This window comes from Psammomys obesus, unplaced genomic scaffold, assembly GCF_907164565.1.
Source record: "Psammomys obesus unplaced genomic scaffold, mPsaObe1.curated_primary_1811, whole genome shotgun sequence".
NCBI lineage: Eukaryota > Metazoa > Chordata > Mammalia > Rodentia > Muridae > Psammomys > Psammomys obesus.
In genome coordinates this window covers 51203374-51225400 of record NW_026585644.1, presented here as the reverse complement: position 1 = coordinate 51225400, position 22027 = coordinate 51203374, and the positions used below count along the sequence as shown (strand labels likewise).

At 42.0% G+C, this 22027-nt stretch overlaps 2 protein-coding genes across 7 annotated transcripts in view; one reads left to right on the top strand and one right to left on the bottom strand.

Moving 5' to 3' along the window:
- The window catches only part of Fbxo11 (F-box protein 11), a 77978-nt gene extending 76609 nt beyond the window's left edge, over positions 1-1369 (top strand). For all 3 annotated transcript variants that reach the window (XM_055619536.1, XM_055619531.1, XM_055619523.1), the window contains exon 23: positions 66-1369. In XM_055619536.1, coding sequence (XP_055475511.1) covers positions 66-195 — 130 coding nt within the window. In that variant the 3' untranslated portion in view covers positions 196-1369. The remainder of the gene's footprint in view (positions 1-65) is intronic.
- Msh6 (mutS homolog 6) overlaps positions 1336-22027 on the bottom strand; it is a 21457-nt gene continuing 765 nt past the window's right edge. Inside the window, exons 2-11 of one of the 4 annotated variants that reach the window (XM_055619499.1) lie at positions 12125-12324; positions 9194-9363; positions 6423-8253; positions 5718-6167; positions 4271-4539; positions 3269-3386; positions 2972-3061; positions 1904-2058; positions 1621-1820; positions 1336-1504 (exon numbers count right to left, since the gene is read on the bottom strand). In XM_055619499.1, coding sequence (XP_055475474.1) covers positions 1423-1504; positions 1621-1820; positions 1904-2058; positions 2972-3061; positions 3269-3386; positions 4271-4539; positions 5718-6167; positions 6423-8253; positions 9194-9363; positions 12125-12324 — 3565 coding nt within the window. In that variant the 3' untranslated portion in view covers positions 1336-1422. Of the gene's footprint in view, positions 1505-1620; positions 1821-1903; positions 2059-2971; positions 3062-3268; positions 3387-4270; positions 4540-5717; positions 8254-9193; positions 9364-12124; positions 12325-21600; positions 21746-22027 lie in introns of those variants that run through there. The other 3 variants (XM_055619489.1, XM_055619484.1, XM_055619508.1) reach the window with 3 other exon arrangements.

Genomic DNA, 22027 nt, shown 5'->3' with positions numbered 1-22027 from the left:
CTTGTTGCCGTCACCCCCTTACTGCCCTTCACTTTGCTAATTTTTGGACTTTCATTTTGCTTTAGGTTTTTCTGTGACTGTGGTGCTGGAACACTGTCCAATCCTTGTACATTAGCTGGTGAGCCTACACACGATACAGACACATTATATGACTCTGCTCCACCTATAGAATCTAATACGTTGCAGCACAACTGAACTCCTTCCCTAAAGAAAAAGTCCTGCCATTCTAACATCGTAACTTAAACATCTTTTGGAAGATTTAAATCCTTGCCCATGCTACAGAAAGAGACTGTACTGAAACGGTGGATACACAAGGTCAGTTGACACTATGAAGCGCAAGCTACCAAAAAGAAAGTGGCAATATATTGACTCAGGATCTCAACGCTGGGGGTTTAGCATTACTGTGTAAAGACTTTTGAAGGGACAGAAGTGAAGAAACAAGCTGCAATTTTGTACAGATACCAACTTCTGAAAAAGCTGGTGTTTTTACAACTAGCATTGAATGCAGTCCGATTTGCAGTAGTAATCTTCAATAGACAAGCAGCTTTGTTGCTGCCTTTATGGACATGGGTACCAATTGCTTTTGTAATATGGTAAAAATGTGAGCTAGCACTTCTGCATTGATTTTTTTAACATGTATTCAGATTGAGAATATGATTTTAATGCTTTAATCTCATGTAGTTTGTTTTTAATTTCAAGCAAATCTTATTGTACTTGAATGTGCCCTGTTTTGTTAGCACACCTAGACTTGCTGTAACTGTACTCATGTCCCAGTATGTACGTTCTTTCTATGAAAGAGAAAAACACTAATCTTAAATTATATCCAGCAATGTTTCTGGTATCCTTTAAGAAAAGTTAAGACTATTATTTCCTTCCCTTTCCTGTGCAGCATTCAAAAATCACCCTAGAAAAAGTGAGTGTTTTCATGAGACTTCCTAGGAAGGGATGCACTGTAAAACAAAAAGTATTCTTGTATCTCAGTTTTGTGAAAGGTAAAAACTACTATGTTTTAAAGTACACTTTAGAAAGTCTCTTCAAAACAGTCCTGTATTTGAACTCTGTTCATAGTTTTTATTTGAACAGTTTAGACAAAACAGCTGGAAATTACAGCAGTTTCCTGCATTAAGCTGAGACCAGTATATATACGGCCCTATACAGTTTCATAGCTCCCCCCATTTATGTGTATTGGTGACAGTGGGTATAAACAGCCTGAAAGTGTATGCATGTACCATAACATCTAGACTTAATATATTGTGGAGTACTCAATAACCATTATGTAGAAGGTAGGTAAGAATTAAAAGGGTTTAATTTCCTAGAAAGAAAATGGAAAAATGGTCATTTTTAAAAAATAAAGTTTATTAGATCATAATGTTGTCTGAATTTACCACCTTTGTCAAAAGTCAACTCAGTTTTCAATGTAGTCTACAGTTCGTTAATCAAAGCCAGCAACCTATGGATAGCTCCAGGGTCTACAGTCGACTTTTCACTAGCCAGACAAACTTCCCTTTAAAAAAAAAAAAAAAAAAAAAAAAAGTTATTTCCTTTTGTCTATCAACCTTCCAATTCTTTATTTAAAGTCAGCTATAGGGAGATGTATATTCTTTATCCAGTTGTAATTACCTAAATATCCGTAATGACTGGTTCATCTTCTCAAATTCTCTTGCTTTTCGGTGTCCCTTTTGAATAACCTCCTCGGGAAGGTTAGCCAGCCTTGCTGCGTTAAAGCCATAGCTCTTAGGACACGCTCCCTTGATGAATTTGTAGAGGAAGGTAATTGTTTCCTGGCTGGGATCCTCACATTCATTTTCTACCATGCATGCCTTCAAGAAAAAGAAAATGGTTTATCACAGTTCAACTACTTACTTGCTGCCAATAGAAAAATGCCTGATTGATTTGCACATACCATATGTCCTAGGCGCACACAAACATTTTTAGAATAATCTTCTACTAATGAATGATAGTGTGTAGAGAAGAGTGTTCGACACTTTATGGTTTCAGCAAGTTCTTTAACAACTGCACTGGCTATCGCTGTCCCGTCAAAAGTTGCAGTACCTCTTCCTGTGAAAGTGAAATGCGCTGTACATTAGAGATGGATACCTCATGATAGGGTTGCAGTGGTAAAACTCCTACAGTTCCAGCTACTCAGGGGTACTGTGGGAATGCAAGACTAGCCATACAGAACACCTACCTTCTATCACATCAGTAACTCTGTGGTACTACCCCACAAGTACATGGGAGGAAGGAGAGCTAAGGCATAAGATACACTGTTACAAAACACATTTTATAAAACAAAGTTATAACAGAAAAAAAAATCTCTCATATAGGCTTGATGACTCAGTTCACTCAGGAATTCAAGGCCAACCTGGGCAAATTAGTGAGACCCTGTACAGGTGGGGTCTTGCCTGGTAAGGCATTTGCCACTAAGCCTGATGATCTCTGAATACCACATGGTAGAACACAACAACACACAGAGTTGTCCTAAAGAGGGAGATGAGGAGATGCTCAGCAGTTAAGAGTAGAGGATCACAGCGCTGGGAAGCTGAGGTGGGAAGGTCTCAGAGTTTGAGGACAGCCTGAGCTACACAGAAATCCTGTCTCAAAGCCAAAAAAGATCCAAGTTCCCTCTGTGGGCACTGCTTGCACATGGTGCAGATACACACGCCCACATATATGAACTCTTGGTTAACTTTTTGTGTGCATAGGTGTTTAAAGCCAGACAACCCTGGATCTGGAATAAACAGGCCAATTGTGAACTGCCCTGATGTGGGTGCTGAGATCAAACTCCTGCCCTGTGGAAGAGCAAAGCATGTATGAGTCATTTTTATTTAAAAGGGGGGAGGAGGAGCTTGAGAATGCACCCCAGCAGTACAGCTCTTGCCTAGCATACAGGAGGCATAGGTTTAGTCCCAGAATAGCCAGAAGGGAAATAGGTCCTCCATTCTAATGGCATTCAAACAAAAATGTATCTTACCTAATTCATCCACGAGCACCAAAGAATGTGCTGTTGCATGCCTAAGTATGCTAGCCGTTTCACTCAACTCAACAAAAAATGTACTTTCACCTAAAACAGCAAACAACGTGTTAACAGCAGTTATCTTATTTGAATATGACAAGCAAGAGGTGAAACTACAAAATTTGTATGTTTTAAGTGATATTTGTAGAAGTTTGAGTTTTAGTTAACATCAGGTTTAAAATAAGAGGCAGATGTCTTTATCCCTGACAACTGAATTGTAAAAGCCTTAGGTGTGGAGGAAAAAGAACAACTCACCTGACATTATTCTATCTGAGGCACCAAGTCTAGTAAACACTCTATCAACTGGTGTGAGCCTACACATTTCAGCAGGTACATAACAACCCATCTGGGCCATTACAGCTAATAGACCAGCCTGTGAAGGTGGGAGGAAAGGTATTATGATTGGTATTCAAAGAACCTGTACACAATACACATTTGACTCAAGAGTCTTACATAGGACTCTGGTATTCCATACTAGTAAAGCCTAGCAAGCCAGCAAAGCCTCTGGCCTTTCCCTCTAGTAAATCCCAAGTCTACCTAAAGGGATCGACAGGAAGCTCCCTAAAACTACAAATGTGTAGAACCAGTCCTGGATCCAGCAAGCTTATCTCAGGAGAAAACCCCCATACTTGTCACATTCTTCCACTTTTGCTTTTTTTTTTTAAGTTGAAAAATATACACAACACAGCCAATTTTGTTAGCAAAGATACAGTATGTACAGTAACTGGACTATTCTTTTCCAGCCTTTTGAAAATGTAAAGGCCAATTTCAGTTCTGCGGTTGGCAGAGTCTAGTACACAAGAGAAAAAGAGAAGTACGTCAAAACGGGTGTCTTGTTTCCTCTAAAAGTTGTTCCAATATTAACCAGGTCATTTTATAAGGACCACATTTGGAAGCACAATTGAGTCTTAATTTAAAGTACTGGGGGGTATAGCTGGAGGTATGGAGCCCAGCAGTTAAGAACATGTACACAAAAAAACAAACATGTGAGGCCTTGGGCTCAATCCCCAGCACTAAAATAAATTAGTAGCAAACCCTCATCAACTGAAACCCTCCTCTGTTGGTCATGAGAGTCAAAGCCAGGGTCTCACACATGCTGTCATGTTTTGAGCCACCAGCTGAAGAGAAAACATCAATTATACTTGGACTTTCAATCTGCTTCCCTCTTGACTTTGTGCTGTCTAGAAAATGGACAAGATTATACAGTATTTGCCCCTTATCTTAGAATTACTTTATAGAACATGAAGGATAAATTACCTGTCTTATGAGTGTAGATTTGCCCCCCATATTAGGTCCAGTAACAAGCACACAGTAGGCTTTACCATTTTCCTCTGCTTCCACCTCACAGCCTATTAGAATGTCATTAGGAATAAACTCATCTCCAAAAAATGTTTTTGTAATGCAGGGATGTCGTGACCCTTTAAGCTCTAAGAAGGGCTGTGTATCTTCTCCTGGTAACAGAATTACTGGACGACACATAGGACCATCTCCTCCTTGACTGTAGTTAGTCAGGCACAGTAAAACATCTGTGGAGAGGATAAAAATAACACTTCATCATTTTGGTAATTTCTTGTTGGGTAAACTATCATACCACTACACAATACCTGTGCTAGCTTCTATAAAATGTCTTTTAAAAAAAGGGCCAGCAGCCAGGCATGGTGGCACATGCCTTTAGTCCCAGCACTTGGAGAGGCAGAGGCAGGAGGATCTCTGAGTTTGAGGCTAGCCAAGGTTACACCAAGAAACCTTGTCTCAAAAAAGTCAACGGGGTGGGGGTGGGGCTCAGCAGGCCAAAGGTTCTTGCCTCTGAGCCTAACAACCCAGGTTTGATCCCCAGGGTCCATGTGGTAGAAGTGTTGTACTACTCAGTAAACGCAGTTATGTTTATTTTATCCTAAAATGCAGTTAGTGCCAGACATAGTAACGCACACCTTTGATCCCAGCACTTGGGTAGGCATAACAAAATGTTACTAAAAGCAAGTTATTTGTCTAGTGTTTGTTTCATGTCTTCACTAAAATAGTTCCTAACTAGTTGGAGGAGGGGTACTGATGCCCAAATGGCTCCAGATACACTAGCCCTGATATTTATAACCAAATTATAAGTATACTAATCAAGACAAAGATATTGTAGGAGGGCTAGAATTACAACTAATATAAAGCCTAGATTCACTCCCAGTCCTCTGCCCCCCCCAAATTATTTCCATGCAAATCTGATTCAAAGAAGAAAAAAAAAAGAACCACAAAGAATAAAACCAAATTTATACTTTTATCTCTTATTAACATGGCAAAATAAAATTATAAAAGCTGCAGAATAGTGACCCCACTCCTCCAAGTAATCCTAGTACTTAGGGAGCTGAGGCAGAAGGACTGCCAGGAGTTCAAGGTCAGTTTATGCTGTCCTATCTTTAACAGTAAACATTTTAAAAAAGAAACTTGAAAGTAAATTTTCCCTCACTAATACAACTCAACTATTATTCCAAGACTGAAGAAAAAATGTCCTAAGACTATTACCAGCTAAAATCCAAGTTTCAATTACTTATACTGCTTTGTAAAATGCAGTTAATTTGTCTGATGCAAAGCAAGCATGTATGCATACATGTCGGTGCACACAACCATGTTAAATATACTAGGTTTAGAGATCTATAGCTGGGACACAACGTTTTTATCAACGAAAGCCTGGGGAGTAAGGTTGGTAAAGCCTTACCCAACACTGCAATGCACTCCACAGCAGATTGCCAGTCCTTGTGATTTTTATCAAAGTTATAGAACAGCCGCCGCATGCAGTCCTTCAAAGACATATCCCTTCGTTCTTCAGCATTTATAAGATTAGATAATTTCTTCTCAATTGTTTTGGTCCAGTATCGTTTGCAGCCTTTTTTAGTAGATTTCAACTCATACTCTTCGGGTAGATTACGGGTAGCAAAATTCTCTGGAATCTCCAACTGATAACGGTTCCTACCAATTCCCCAGTAGGCTATGGACCTACAGCCAATCCGAGTACGCTGTTTCTCTAAGTAATCCAGGAAGCTCTGTTCATTCTCTCTAATGTCAGCAAGTGCTTGGTCGTAATCTGAATCAAACCCAGGTTTTGGAGTAATGAGTCCAGTCTTTCGAGCCTTCTCGTGGTCAAAAGCTGTATCCCACCGGTTCAGTTCTGCAGTCAGATCAGGAAATCGGCCTTCAGGACTTTTACTATGTAGAGTAACAACCTGCTTAAGGGTTTTAGACTTAAAATCATCAGCAACACCCTCCATAAGCCCTATAATTTTACACATTACTTTGAATCCTTCTAGAGCAGAAAGAAAATCAATGATCTTTTTTTTGCTGTATGTAGTTTCTTCATACATTATAGCCCTGCTATCTGGATGGTTCTTACTCTTTAGGGGAGACCCAACATTATGAATCTTACTCAACAGCCTCTCAAGATCTGGGAGCTTCTTTAGGAGTTCTGCAACTTCAGTGATTTTGTCAGGTACAGCCATCAGGTCTTCAACAGCATCTAAGCGATCACTGACAGCAGATGGGCTGCAAAGGGGAGCACATAGCCACTGTCTGAGGAGCCGCTTGCCAAAGGGGGTATGGCAAGTATCGAGCCTCTCCAGCAGAGTCCCTTCCGTAGAACCAGTTGTCCCATTCAGGAAAATCTCCAGGTTGTTTAACGTCACTGAATCTAACACCATTCGCTGATTAGCTTTAGTGAAGATTGTACCAGGTCTTACTGTGCTGATCACGTCAGAATCCAAGGGAAAATATTCTTCAAAATTAGCCATTGACAGAAGCTCCTGATCAATCAGGCATTTTTTGAGGTAGAAAACACAACCACCTAGAGCAGAGAGAGCCAGTTCACTCTCGTCCCCTGGTGTCAGTCCAACAGAATCTGACTCTGAGGTCATAGCTTTGAGCACCTGGGGCAGCACCACACTACTGTCTTCATCTAACCTTCCAGCAAAATACCCTCCCTCAAGGAGTGTTCTCAAAGTCTTAGTGGCATCCCAAAACTGGGAGCCTGGGATCAGACCTTCCTGAAGACAAGAGGACAGTGAACCCTTCAGGACAGTTTTGGTTTCTGTTGAGATATTTCCCTTCTCAAACAAAATTTGTACTGGAGGATAGTGTGCCACTAAAGTCCTAAATCTGGAACAGTGGCGATCATCCGTAAACTGGCCTATGGTAAACTTGCCCAGTGAAGTATCAACGAAGCACACACCATATACACGAGTGTGACCAGAAGAATCTTCCTCTTTCTCTTTGAGGCTAAGGAGATACCTACTATAGCTCTCAGAAGGGTCACCATCCAGCACACCACAGGTCTGCGTGCCCTTGGTAATGATCCTACAAATCTCCCTCCTCACCACTCTGTCGAACTTAGATACGTGTGCCATCTTCCGGCACCGTGCCTCCAACATTTCTGGGGTCTCAGTCTGTTCCACTCGTGCTACCTTATAGCCCTTCTGCACCAAGGAATCTGAGTATCGGCCAAATGCAATTTCTGGAAAACCAGAATGGGCCCAGTTGCCCTTCATGAATATCAGCCCTAGCTCATTTACTCCAGTAACTGCATCCATATGATACAGTTCATAAAACTTCCCCACCTTATAAAAGATGACAAGGTCAAAGTTCTGAGACTTGATCTGCCACCACTTTCTCATCCCTGGAGTACAAGAATTAAGAAAATCTTCAGGCACATACAGGGTAGAAGAATCAAAATCGGGGTGATCAGGCCGTCTCCTGTGCTCATCTCTTCTCTTTTCTGGCTTAAGCCATTCTAAAGTTTCATGATACCAAATAGTGGGCCCATTACTGTCATCACCTCCTCCACTGATGTGGGTTTGAGATTCAGAATTTTGAGGGGCGGAGAAAGCACTCAAGGTACTCTTGGTGTCTGACAAAATTCGAGATGCTCGTTTGGCTGAGGCTGTTTCCTTCTTGGAACTTTTCCTTTTCAGTGTACCGTGAGCAGCAGTTCTCTTGCGCTTTGGAGCACCTTTGGCAAAGGTGCCCAGGCCTTCACTGTCACTGTCTCCAACTCCACTGCTCACTTCATCACTGCTTCCTTCTTGCTTAGTATCTGGCTTGAATTCTACATCAGAGCCACCAACGTCACTCTCAGAATCTGAAATGACCCTTCGCTTTTTCACTTGCCGGCTACTCCGTCGAGACCCCTGCATCTTAGGCTGTACTTCTTCATTCTCACTTTGATTATCCTCTTCACTCTTATCAGATATGTAAGCCTCGTGCACCTGCCAAACAAAGAAAGGTTTTTGTAAAAAGAAAACATAGGCCCTAAATCAAATCTGACACCACTCGATCTCTGGAACCCAGCTGTTCTGACTTGGGCCTAGAAGCCCAGCACTCAGGAAGCTGAGGCATTAAGACTACTGTAGTATTAAAGCCAGCATGGGGCAGAGATGTGGCTCAGTTGACTCACTTGTAAATTCCTGGGTTTTATCCTCAGCAATTCATAAACCAGGAAAGTTGACAGACACCTGTAATTCCAGCACTTAGGAGGAAGAAACAGGAGAACTGTTAAATTTCTCCTCTCCTACATGTGAAGTTCAGTTCAAGGCCAACATGGACTCTATGAGGCCCTATCTCAAAGACACAAGAGCAGTGCTGCTGTGCAATCTTACCCGGGTTCTGCAATGTCAGAAAACCTTGAGAAAGTGTTTGTTCTTAAAGATATTTCAGTTTAGCCTAACTTTAAACATAAACCAAACCTAATACCACGGGTCTGTACTCCAACTACTTGTAAGGTTGAGACAAGAGTTTTAGGCTGGCCTGAGCAACTCAGTGTGCCAGACACCCTGTCTCAAATAATTTTTTTTTTTCCTAAGAAGAGGGTGGGTGGGAAAGTGGAAGAGCACCTGCCTAACATGTATGAGGCCCTGGGTTCAATCCCCAGGACTAGTAGACAACCATGTATAACCTGTCATCCCAGTATATCAGAGTCAGACAGCAAAAAGACTATGAGCTTGAGGCCAGCTTCAGCTACAAAGATTGTCTCAAAAAGGGGGAGGAGTCTACTGAAATTCTAAATAATCTAACATAACTTCCAATCCAGGAAAGTATAGACATAAAAGCACACTGGGGCATTCACATGAAATTACTAGTATTTATTATCTTTCATGACATAAACATCATTTTCCCCATTACCCCCTCTCCCCCAAGAGAATGCCTGACCTCTGTCTCCTCATCCTCTTCTGGCTCTGAAGGCTCATCACACACTGCCAACTCAAGCCTCTTAAGCTTGTCTTTATTTAAGGCTTCATCTGCACGTTGCATTGCTCTGAGTATTTCAGACTTTGAACTGTAGAAATGACCTCCTTTTTGGGCCTCCTTTGACTTTGAACCTAGAAATACAAATAAGAACATGGTGGCTGGATAGTTGGCCAATTTACAACATGAACAAGAAGTTACAATCAATTATAATTTTTAATGCCCCATTTTTCATATACATAGATCAAAAGCTTATAGAAAGGAATTTGCAGGGGAAAGCTAGCAATCAAACTGGAATCACTGACTTCACTTTTTTCAATTTGCCCCGTTTAGTCATCCAAGGCCGCTTCCTTCAGGTTCTCTTCTAATGTCTCAGACTCATGGGCCAAGGTACGAAAAACCTCAGAGCAAAGCAGATAAAATGTGGTTTGTTCAGGGATTCTTTCTAAACTTGTCCCAAAGATACTCCAGATTCATTTAAATAAATAACTAAATGAAAGTATAACTCAACTGGTAAGCATGCTTGCTGAGCATGTACAAGGCCCCGGGATCCTTGTAAACCAGGAGTGGTAATACTAAATGTTATCTCTAGCACTTGGGAGATGAAAAAAGAGAATCAGAAACTCAAGGCCAATTCAGCTACAAGAGGTAGAGCCCAGCCTGGGCTACATAAAACCCTGTCTCAGAAAATAAAAATAAAAACAAAAACAAAACTGAAATTTTTGTAACAAGGAATCTATGTTAATTTTTTCTCCGAATAACACCAAAATGCAACATTCAAAGACTCCTGTTTTAAAACTCTTTTCATTTAAAAGTTATTTCATAGGAATGTAATAGAATGGTCTATCTATACATGGCCCAGGGTTCATACACAGCATTACAAATTTAATGTTAAAAATTATTTTTTTTTAAAGAGACATTAACTTAAAAGAGAAGTGTCTCTGATCTGTTCTGCCCAAATATAACCATGACTGGAAAAGAAAACCAAATGTCTAAATGAAACAGACCCAAAGTATTATATTGCCTTTTATTTCTATACATGAAAAGTAACAGGACTACCTACCTTCAATGGAACTAACAACTTTTATGGGCCATCTAAGACATACTGAAGATACAACTTATCATTTCTCTAAAGAGCAAAAGCTATCACCTGCAACAAGCATTGTCAATTGGAAGGTGGTTCTGAACTTCTCCCAAAGGGCCCACTGTGGCTTTATACACACCACACCACACCCCTACACTCCCCATGAGCATTTGATCCAACAACTATAAGACAGATTTTGAACAAAAGAGGCCCCTGCCTCCAACCATGCTCTTGGCTAATGTATTAAAACATGTATTACTTCAACTTTTTTTTTTTTAAAGAAAGTATGTGCTTGCTGCCAGTACTGTAATTCCAGCTAAAAGAAGCTGAAGGGGTACAGTATTGCAAGTTCAAAGCAAACTGGGTGTGGTGGCATACATCTTTAATCCCAGCATCTGGAAGCAGAGGCAGGCAGACAGATCTCTGTTTGAGCCCAGACTGGCCTACAAAGTGAGTTCCACAAAATGAGTTCCAGAACAGCCAGGGCTACAGAAACACCCTGTCTCAAAAACAAAACACAACGTCAAAGCTAGCCTAGGCCACAACAGTAAATTCAAGGTAGCCTATACAATGTAATCTCAAAAAGCAAAAAAAAAAAAAAAAAAAAAAAAAAAAGGCCCTACTCCTTGAACCCCAGCACAGGAAGTGGCTTTCCCGTGAGTCTGAGGCCAGCCTACTAACAATATCCAGGACAGCCAGGGCTATGGGGTTCCCCCAGCACTGGAAGGAAAAAAACAAAACCTTGCGTATTTGTCCACTTTTTGGGCAAGTGCCCTATCACCAAACTGTACCTTCAGCCCCAACAAATGGGAATTTTGAAGAACAAAGGATATAATTTTAAAGACCAAGACAACAATTTCACACACACAGTAACAACATAAACATTTTCCTGATCTCTTACTTTGCCCAGGCTATTTTAAAATAATGAAATTAATCTGATGTCCTAAGAGATCATTTTATATATGAGTAACAAGTATCATTAACCAACGTTATATAGCAGGTAATTAGATAGTATAATCAAATTCCTAGTGCTCTTTCCATTCTGACATGTTTTTCAGTGAATGTGCCTTTTGCAGGACAAGCACACTAACCAAAAGGTAAGGTTCTTAAAAGGAGTTCTGAGAAACTGACCCTGTTATGTTCCATACCAAGAGTTCAACCTATCAGCCTAGGCTGTCTGTGAACATAGAATGTGGACTTGTTCACACCCATGTACAGTGTGTTATACCTGCAATTATACTGTGTGTGCACTGCCATGGAACTCAAGAGACAAAGGATGCCCTTGACCCATGTGAGGTTAAATATGGAACACTGTCGGTATCTGTGCAAATAAAGCTGGGCTTATAAAACAGTTAAAAGTACGAGAGTTCTGGGTGTGAAATACAACTCAAAAATACTTGTAGGTTACACTTTTGGAGGCCATGTGAAATGCATGTCATAAGAATGTCACTGATTCATGCTACCTACCCTGCTTATATTACCTACGTATTTCCTTCAAAACAGAGCTAACGTAACTTTTTACACTTTCCACGTCACATTCATTTACTAACTCCCAACCAAAAGGCACATCTTCATTGAAGGACTTTAACTGCTATAAGACATGCAAAGGACAAAAATAAAAGGTCCATACAAAATGAAGTAGCTAAAACCAGTTGTCACTTTATCATGTCACTAAACCTTGTCACTTTATGTCAGAAATCTTACAACTGCTATTCCTACAGTTTGCTGAGGAAATGCACACACAATATCACCAAATATCACTGTATAATGTAGAATCAGCCTTCCCTGCACCCCCACCCCATATCTCTTACCTGTATATGGCTTTAGCATCCTTTTGTTAACCCAGCCCCTTGTTGGACTGTCATCAAAAAACTGCACATGAACACGGGCTGATTTCCCTTTCTTCCGGATGAATGTTCCATCAAAGGGATGATTATAAACCAGGCAAGGCCACCAGGGGTAACCTTCCATCTTAGCCCAAACCAAATCACCTGGTGAAAAGTCACAAGAACTGTTGCCAAAAAGAAATATTTGGTTAGTATTTGGCTACCTTACTTCAAAGGCAATTACCCAAAATAAACAGTTCTAAGAAAGCTCTCATTAAGAACCCTTTAGAAGCTTCTAGCAAATCAGAAGGTTCAAGGAACTTTTATAACATAAGCAAGCTAATACAATGCAATTTTAATTAAGACAAATAACTGGTATTCAATAAACAACTGTTTCTCAGTCTTAAAATGATGGCAAAATTCAGACAGTATCCTGTGAGTCACAAAACAGACTTAGAGCAACTCAACTATACTGCAATTCAGTGCATATCAGAAAGAAGTAATCCATAAGACCTGAAGTCATGATTATTAGCATGCTAATTATAATATCTAACTCACTAAGGTTAGCCTGGAATTGTTCCAGTTCCTATGTACTCTCAACATTCCAAAAAGCTGACTCTCCTTATCAAACTAGTTTTGTTAACAAGTGCCTAACACTTGAGAAAAGTGAATGAATACACCTGCCTATTGATTTTTTTTTTTTTTTTCTCAAAAGTTCATTCTTCACAAAACTTGATTTGGCTCTAAGGAAAGAAAGATACAGAAAAGAAAAAGAACTCAGAACCAGCAGACCGGAAAGGCCACTAACTTGGGTACTAAATAGCAACAGCAATATTCTCTAGGTCCACTCAGAAGTTTTTCTTAGCATCTTACAGTATTAAAGTAAGCGCAGCACTACAGCAAGAATACCTCAGACATTTATGGAGTATTCAGTTGACTGAAACTTAGACCTAATCATGAAGCAGTACTGCTTCAGAAAGCCAACCAGGCATGTTGGCACATGTCTGTGACCCCAGCACAAGAAGCAAGAGAAGGAAAATTATTTGTTTTGTTTTGAGTCAATTTCTCTGTGTAGCCCTGGCCGTCCTGGAACTCACTCTGTAGACCAGGCTGACATAGAACTCAGAGATGCACCTGCCTCTGCCTCCTGAGTAGTGCTGGTGTTATGCCAGGATCACGGGACCCTCAGAGACCACCTGGAGACGACTGGATGCAAGAGCAAGAGAGCTTTATTATTACGAGAGCAATCGAACTCGGGACCCAAGTCTCACTGACACAGCAGTAGAAAAGTGGGACCCTGAGCCCTGAGTGAGCAAGGTTTTTAAAGGGAAAGACTGCAAACAGGGGGATTCCATGACAACAAGCAGGGGAGCACATGCCTTGGCATTACAGGATTGGGTAAAAGTCAGAGGGGTGAGGTGACCTTCTCAGAGGCACATAGTCACAATTGCCTAAAGCATATAATCACAATTGTTATTCTTCTAAACTAAATCTGGAACACTGGGGAGAATTTTCCCAGCCGATTCCCAACCGACTGATTCTCATTGATTTTTACTAAGTATTTACTCTGTGATATTTCCTGGAGGCCGTTGCTAGGAGAGGTATCTTTGTTTTCTGCCAAGTGTACATTCTGTGATATTTCCTGGTACCTGAGTTCAGCTCCCAGTCAAGATGGCTCCTCATTTCAAAATGGAGTTATACTCAGACTAACTTAAACTCTTCACTGGTATTGCTGGGGTCAAAGGCATGCACCATCACCGGCCTACTGAACTCAGTGATTGTAAGGTGATCCTAGATTGTAGTGCACCTGTCTCAAAAATGTGTCTGTGTGCACACAAACACACATTCACTTGGGGACATAGCTCAATGGTACAGCACAAAGATGAAAAATGAGCATACTTTAGACTACAACAGTGAGAGAATATGAGCGTCAGCTTACACTGTCTCCTTATCTTTATAAGGACCTGTTCTCAACCTAGTCTACAGTGATCAGTACAAGTTTATGAAGATCACTCAGGCTCACCACATGGGTCATCATTAAGAAGCTGTACCTGAACAATTCAAACACCCAGATAACTGTTACCTAAAAACTGGGCCAGCAAGTTTTTCTTTAGTGACACATTCCTGAGAGGAAAAACCAGGGAATCAAAAAATAAAGATAGGAAAATTGGGGTCAGAAGGTTTTGTATAAACTATGCCTTACAGCAAGCTAGTTTATTAAGTCTAGCATCTAATACACAGCTTGGGGGTGGGGGATGGGACAGAGTTAGCAGGAAGCTAATGAAGCAATGTTGTACAAAGGAGATACAGGGTATGTCAGGTGCACCAGCTGCTTCAGGACTGAACACCACAGCCCTAGGCAACTGAGGTGCTGATAGGAGGTAGGGTATTCCCCAAAGCTCTGTCCAAAGGCCATTACCAGGGAAGTTTAATAAATTCCTTCTCCATACATCAGGGCCTCAGGCAAAGGCCTAGCCCTCAACACTAACAGACAGGGTCAAGGGTCAATGCTACAGGATCAAGTAGAGGTTGACCTTCCATCTTACCAGGCCTTCCCTTCACTTAAACATTTTTAGCCACTTAACCATAATGTCTATAACGTCTAAAATCCTTTTTTATTTTGTTTTGTTTTTAGAGGCAGGGTTCCCCTGTGTAGTTTTGGCTGCCTAGACCTCATTCAGTACACTTGGATAGCATAAACAAAAGATCTGCCTGTCTCTGATGCCCAGTGCTAGGATTAAAGGCATGCACTACCACGAAGTTTCTCTAAACCTCTAAGGGGGAAGAGGACACAAATTTTCTAAGCCATATTCCTTTATTTCTGCTGTTGCATGTCAATCAACTTCCCCATGTGGGGCACAATTTTCAGGGTTTAACTACTGTATTAGCCAAGAGAGAGTTTTCTGAAGTAGAGGAATGATGCCAATGGGGTCAAGCCTAGCTGTTATTCCTAACTGTGAATATTCCAAGAATGGCACTCTGAAACAGATATTTGAGGCATGCAAAACCCAGCTTTTTTTCTTAGTGTGTATGTGTATGTACATTAGTGCTATCCCATGCATATGGAGGCAGAGGACAAATCTTCTACAGTGTAGGTCCCAGGGTTCAAAATCAGGTTATCATGCTTGTCAGCAGACACTTTACCTGATGAGCCATCTTACCAGACTCAGATTTTTCTAACAATTCTAAAAGCTTAGCTTTACGTGTGGGCTCGAGTGTGCAAGCTATACATGCACAAGGGTATGGGGACCAGAAGTCAACCTCAAGTGTCATTCCTTGGTTACTGGATATTTTTTGGTCTGGAGACAGAATCTCTTCTCTTACTGGCCTAAAATTTGCCAAGTGGGCTAGGCTGGCTGGCTTGCTGGTTAGCCTCCAAGTGCCAGGGATCTGACTCCACAATGCCAAGGATCTCTGCCGACATGTCCAGGTTATTTTTTAGATGGCTTCTATGTACTGTTCTAAGATCCTCATGCATGCAAGGCAAGTGCTCTAACATCTAATCTCCCCAGTCCCTATATCCTGATGATACCTTCAATTCCAGCACTTAGGAGACAGAGGTAGATAAGGCCAGCCTGGGCCACATAGAGACTCAATCCAAAAAAGAAAAAAGAAAAAACTTCTGAGCCAGAGCAAGGGCTCAGCAGGTTAAAGTACCTGGGTAAAGGTGCCCCTCACAAGCTGAAACCCACACACACCCTGTATCATTTACACAGCCATACTCATCTCCCATACCCCCATGTAAATTGTTTTGTAAGAACAGTTAAGACATCCAGGTGTGGTGGCACATTTCTTTAATCCTGGTGCTTGGGAGCCAGAGGCAGGTGGTCTACAAAATTGAGTTCCAGGACATCAAGGCCTACACAGAAAAAGTCTCAAAAACAAAAACAGGAACAAAACAAAACACACATACACACAAGTCAAAACAGGGCCTGGACTCACTTGCTGCCAGGCTCTGATGGCCTGAGTTCTATCTCCAGGACATCAGTAAAGAACCAACTCCCAAGTTGTCCTCTGAATTCCCAACCTACTATGGCATGCATACACACAAACACACTCTAACAGATAATTTTTTAAAAGATAGAAATAATGGGGCTGAAGAAATGGCTTAGAAGTGAAGAGCACTGGCTGTTCTTCCACAGGACCCAGGTTAAACTCCCTGCACCCACATGGCAGCTCACAATTATCTGTAACTCCAGTTCCAGAGGCTCTGAGGTCTTCCTCTGGCCTAATCCAGGCACCAGGTACACATGGGTAGGCATACGTGTATGTAGACAAAACACACATCTCTGTATTTACCTGTTCCTGAACTGTGTCCTTTATCACCAAACAGAAGGAAAAGGGGAAATAAGTGAGCCAAAATTATCTTATCCCTTTCCCCAGTAACATGGCTCTCCTGATGCCAAAGCTGAAATGCTAGAATACTAGACTCCATTACTCTTTAAATTTTAAATAAGTTGCCAGGTGGTGGTAGTGCAACTTTAATCCTAAAACTCGGCAGAGGCAGAGGCAGAGGCAGGTAGATCTCTGTGAGTTCAAGTCCAGTCTAGTCTATAGAGCTAGTTCCAGGACAGCCAAGGCTACACAGGGAAACCTTGTCTCAAGAAAAAAATAAAATAGGGCTGGAGAGATGGCTCAGTGGTTAAGAGCATTGGCTACTCTTCCAAAGGACCCAGGTTCAAATCCCACATGGCAGTTCACAACTGTCTGAAACTCCAGTTCCAGGGGATCTGACACCCTCACATAGACATACATGGAAGCAAAACACAAATGTAAATAAAATGAAATAAAAAGAAAAAAGAAAAGAATCAATAAATAAGTAGAGATCTATAAATATAGATAAATGCATACCAGGCACAGTGACCTTGTAACACTTGTAACCTAATAGCCAGGGAAATCAGAGGTTCAAGATTGTCCTCCACTACACAGCAAGTTTTGAGGCCAGCTTAGGATATAAGAGACTATCTCAAAATCGTGCAGGGAGCTAGATCAGGCTCATGGATGAAGAGCACTGGCTCTTCTCCCGTGACCATCTGTAACCCTTCTCCCATGCTGCCTCCCAGGCAGCAGGGCACATCTGTGGACACAACACTGATAAACACAAACTTTACTTTTTTGATAGTCTCAATGTGTAGTACCGGCTAGCCTGGAACTCTGTAAATAGATAAACTAGTTTCCACCTCAGAGGTCCACCAGCCCAAGTTCAGAGATTAAAGGATGATGTGGCCATGCCCAGACAAGATAACACAAAAGTGAAATGATCCATTCAAGACAGTTACAACAACCATGCTATTTTAAGCCAGTTAAGAGCCTAAGAGTCCTTTAATAATGGCCAGACCAAGAGCTGGCTAAGGCCTCCAAAATGTCTCTCAATACTGAAGCTCAGGGGGATACAGCATTTTTAATGACAAAACAACAATTACATGGGGGGGGGGGTTTAACATCTGTCTTTTCCAGACACAACACTATAATTATTTACTTTTATTTTAGTTAATGTTTTAGCTTGCACAAACATTAATTACTTTACTTACTACATCTGGACAATGGTAAAGGTGACAGTCCCAAAAGCGTTGCCAAAGCTACCGAGGAGGGTTGGGGGATGAGGCTAGTGTCTCCACAGACACAAAATGGAGTCAAGGCAATATGATGTTACCTTAGTCACTTCAAGCTGATTTTAAGAAGAAATGACAGGGGCCAAGGAGTCTTTTCTAAGAGTGACACTCCAACCAAGGACCATGCATGGATATAACCTAGAACTCTTGCACAGACACAGTCCATGGCAGCTCAGTATCCAAGTGGGTTCCATGCATGGATATAACCTAGAACTCTTGCACAGACATAGTCCATGGCAGCTCAGTATCCAAGTGGGTTCCTAGTAAGGGGAACAGACAGGCACTGTCTCTGACATGAACTCAAAGGCTGGCTCTTTGATATTCTTCCCCTGAGAGGGGAGCAGCCTTACCAGTCCACAGAGGAGGACAATGCAGCCAGTCCTGATGAGACCTGATAGCTAGGGTCAGATGGAAGGGGAGGAGCTCCCCTATCAGTACACTTGGAGAGGGGCATGGGAGGAGATGAGGGAAGGAGGGTGGGATTGGGAGGGGATAAAGGAGGGGGCTACAGCTGGGATACAAAATGAATAAACTGTAATTAATATAAAAAATTTAAAAACAGGAAGAAGAAAAAAAAAAGAAGAAATGGCAGAAGCAGAGGCTGGCAGATCCCTGTTAGTTTGTGGCCAGCCTGGTCTACAAAGCCTAGTCTAGGAGAGCCAAGGCTACACAGTAACCCTATCTCAAAAAAACAAAAAAGAAGAAATGACACACTAAGGTAGCAACTCAGTAGCAAGAAAACAGAAAAATCAGGAGTTCAAAGTCATTTTCAGCTATGTATGAAGTTCAAAGCCAACCTGTCACAAAAACAAACCATAAAATTGGTGCCCAACTATATTCCACCAGTCCAGGGTAGTGGTGGGAGCATGTTTCAGAAACACGGGGGGGGGGGGGGGGGGTTTGCTAAATTCAAGGCCAATATAGTCTATATGGTAAGACCTGTTTCCAAAATTCAAGCCTGTTTAGAGATACCATGTGAGTAAATTATCCAGGCGATGGCTAACACTCCTATGTGACCTTGTGTCAAAAACAGGCACAAGTTAGGTCTATGAATGTATGAGTCTAGGATTTTTGTTTGTTTTTTGCTTTGTTTTCTAGAGAAGGAGTTTCTCTGTGTAGCCTTGGCTGTCCTGGAACTTTCTTTGTAGACCAGGCTGACCTTGAACTCATAAGGATCTGCCTGCCTCTGCCTTCTTAGTACTGGGATTATATTCCTGAGGCAACATGCCAGGCCAGTCTACATATTTTCAATTTTTTTCTGTGTTCTTTTTAAAGCCTAAAGAAGGAAAACGAGGGAGCTAGAGAGATGGTTCCAGAGTTGAGAGCACAGAAGTACTATTCACTGCACCCACAGCGGGCAGCTCATAACAACTGCTAACTCCAGCTTCAGGGTATCTAATGTCTCTGGCCTCCACTGGCACCTGCACCTATGTGCACATAAACATGAATAATTTAAAATGTTTTTAAATTAAATTAATTGTAAGCTAAAAATTGGGATTGGAGGGAGGAAATGATGTATTTTAATTAAGATACATTTTCAAAAATTAAAGGTGAAGAGCTTAAATTAACTTGGGTGATTCCATTTTGAGATGAGAAACCATCTTGTGCACACCTGTGACCAGAGACTAGATACCAGGAAAAAAAAAAAAAAAAATCACAGAATGTACACTTGGCAGAAAACAGAGTTAACTCTCCTAGCAACAGCTTCCAGGAATTATCACAGAATAAACACTTGGTAAAAAAATAAGAGATAATTCCCCTGGGAACAACCAATCAGAATCGGGTGAGAAAAATTCTCCCCAATGTTCCAGATGTGGTTTAGAAGATTAGCCACTGTAGTTAAGCTTCAGCTAAAGGATCACATCACCCCTATGACTTTTACCCAATCCTGTAAGGCATGGCATGGAACCCCCCAGGTGGTTTTTCCCTTTATAAATCCTGCTCAACTAGGGCTCAGGGTCCCACTTCTCTACTGCTGCTTCAGTGACACTTTCAATCACTCTCACAATAAAGCTCTCTTGCTCTTGCATCAGAGTCATTTCCTGGTGGTCTCTGAGACATAACAAAGGGAACTGGGCAAAATGTTATGCCAGGATCACAAGACCCTCAGAGACCACCAGGAAACGACTCCAGCCTGGTCTACAAAGTGAGTCCAGGACAGCCAGGGCTCTGTTACACAGAGAAAACTCCAAAGCCAACCAAACAAAAACAGAAAAACAAAAGGAAATCAGCCTGGTCTACATAGGGAGGTCCAGGACAGCCAGAGCTACACAATGAGGTTCCCTGAGCTGAATAAAAGGGCAACCACAGAATGGAAAAACCCATTTGCATTACACATAACTGACAAAAGAACCAGTAAACAAGCAAACTACCAACAATTCAGCAAACATGATGTTCTCAGTTTCCTAAGCTTCCATCCACACTCCCAAGGGACATTTGGACCCATTAGCCTAGTGGTTGGACCCATTTACCTTCTCCTGAAAATTGCCCACTGACCCCTTCATTTATCCAGTTTGCAGATCCTCTTCCAGAACCAGAACCCACTCAAATCTGGCTAGCCCTCATCTGCTCTTTCAATCCATCTACAGAATTGAAAAAGCCTAACTTCTCCCTGCCTCTAGTGCACAAAAATCTCACATATTCTATTTGCAGCTGAACTGCCTTTGGGTCAGTTTTTATTCAGGATACATTAAAATACATAAAGTATCTTGCAGTAAAGTAAGTGTATGCCTTTATTTTGGATACCGCAAAATCAAATCACATCCAAGTAAGTATGCATCTCTTACCAGATGCTAGCTTTAATTCCCCACAAGCAGAGCTACTGAGGCCTGTTCTTTTGAGACACAGCTGCTTAGGCCTGCTCCTTAAGACTCAGCTGCTGCCATTTTTGTATTCAATATATTGAGCTTCCATTTGCTTGTAAGTTAAAATTAAGTTCAAAATTTGTAAACTTGTAACCTTGCTTCCTAGAAGTAGTTATTCATAGCTGACCCTGCCAGAGTCAAGCTGACCTTACATTTTACGATGATTCAATAGTGTCAAAAGTCATGCTTTACTGTCTACACACTTGGCTACACACTGATTCCACTCATCTATACACCTGGTTGTACTCAGGAGGTACTCTGGAAGACCTTCACATATCTCACCCAGAACCAATCAGCTTAAAGGTTAGCTGACAATACTTTGTCTAGCTTTGTACAGCTGGCCAAAACGTGTTACTGCCCTCCGAATATCTTTTGCATTTGGTCTTTCTATAAAAACCCTCCTGTGAGAACTTGTAGACGTCACATTTAAGCTCCTTACTGATTGATTGCCTGGAAAAGGGATTCCAATAAAGCATCAATATCTGCCCGAGATTGGTGTCTGAGTGGTTTGTGTGGCTGTTCTTGGACTACACCAGAGCCTTCTAATAATTCTCTAGCAGGCCTTGAGATCAGACCTAGCCAGGGCCATGAACACACTAAGCAAGAGATCTCAGTTATAACCTCCAATACTAGAGCACTCAAGTGGCCCTTTCCGATATTTAAATACACAAATGCGAGCTGAACATGAGAGCTCAGTGGTACAGCATACAAGGTCCTATGGTCCAGGTCCAGAACCATAAAAACACGCCCCCCCCCCCGTGCCTCTACAATTATAGTTAAATTCTGAAAAATCCAACATTCCCTGAAAGACACTCGGACAACAGACCATCTGAAATCGCTGCAAAGAAGCATTAGCTAGAGACTGGATCGGATTTTTTTTTTTTTTTTTTTTTTTGAGTCTCGACCAGGTCGTCACTGGCTTAAACGGCCACCATTACATTACGCATTTAAAACAATAAAAGTGAGCTTTTCAAAATGTCTCTACCTGCCCCTACAAAGCACAGTCACACTCAGGAAGCGCGAGGTCAACTCCAGGCGGGCTTTCCCGGCAAACTTTCTTGCCCGGAACGACACATTCCAATACTTCGAAGACCCACGAACTCCGAAAACCCTTCCGCACCCTTCCCTCTTGTGTATTAAAAACGGCATCGTTCCGAAGCGGAACACGTTTTTCAGCAGCTACACGAACTTGCACCTGCACCCCAGGTCCCGAGCGCGCTCGCCCGTAGGTGCACGGCCTTAAGGAGCTCCCCGCCCCGCCCCCTCGGGCCGCAGGTCACTAACCCCGCCCGAGGGGCTCCCCGCCGCGGGCCCCGGGGGGCCGGTCTCGGCGCCCGCGCCTCCCGCCCCGCCCCACCGCCGAGATGGGCATGCTCCCGCGGGGCCCCAGGCGCGGGCCCGCGTCCCCGGGC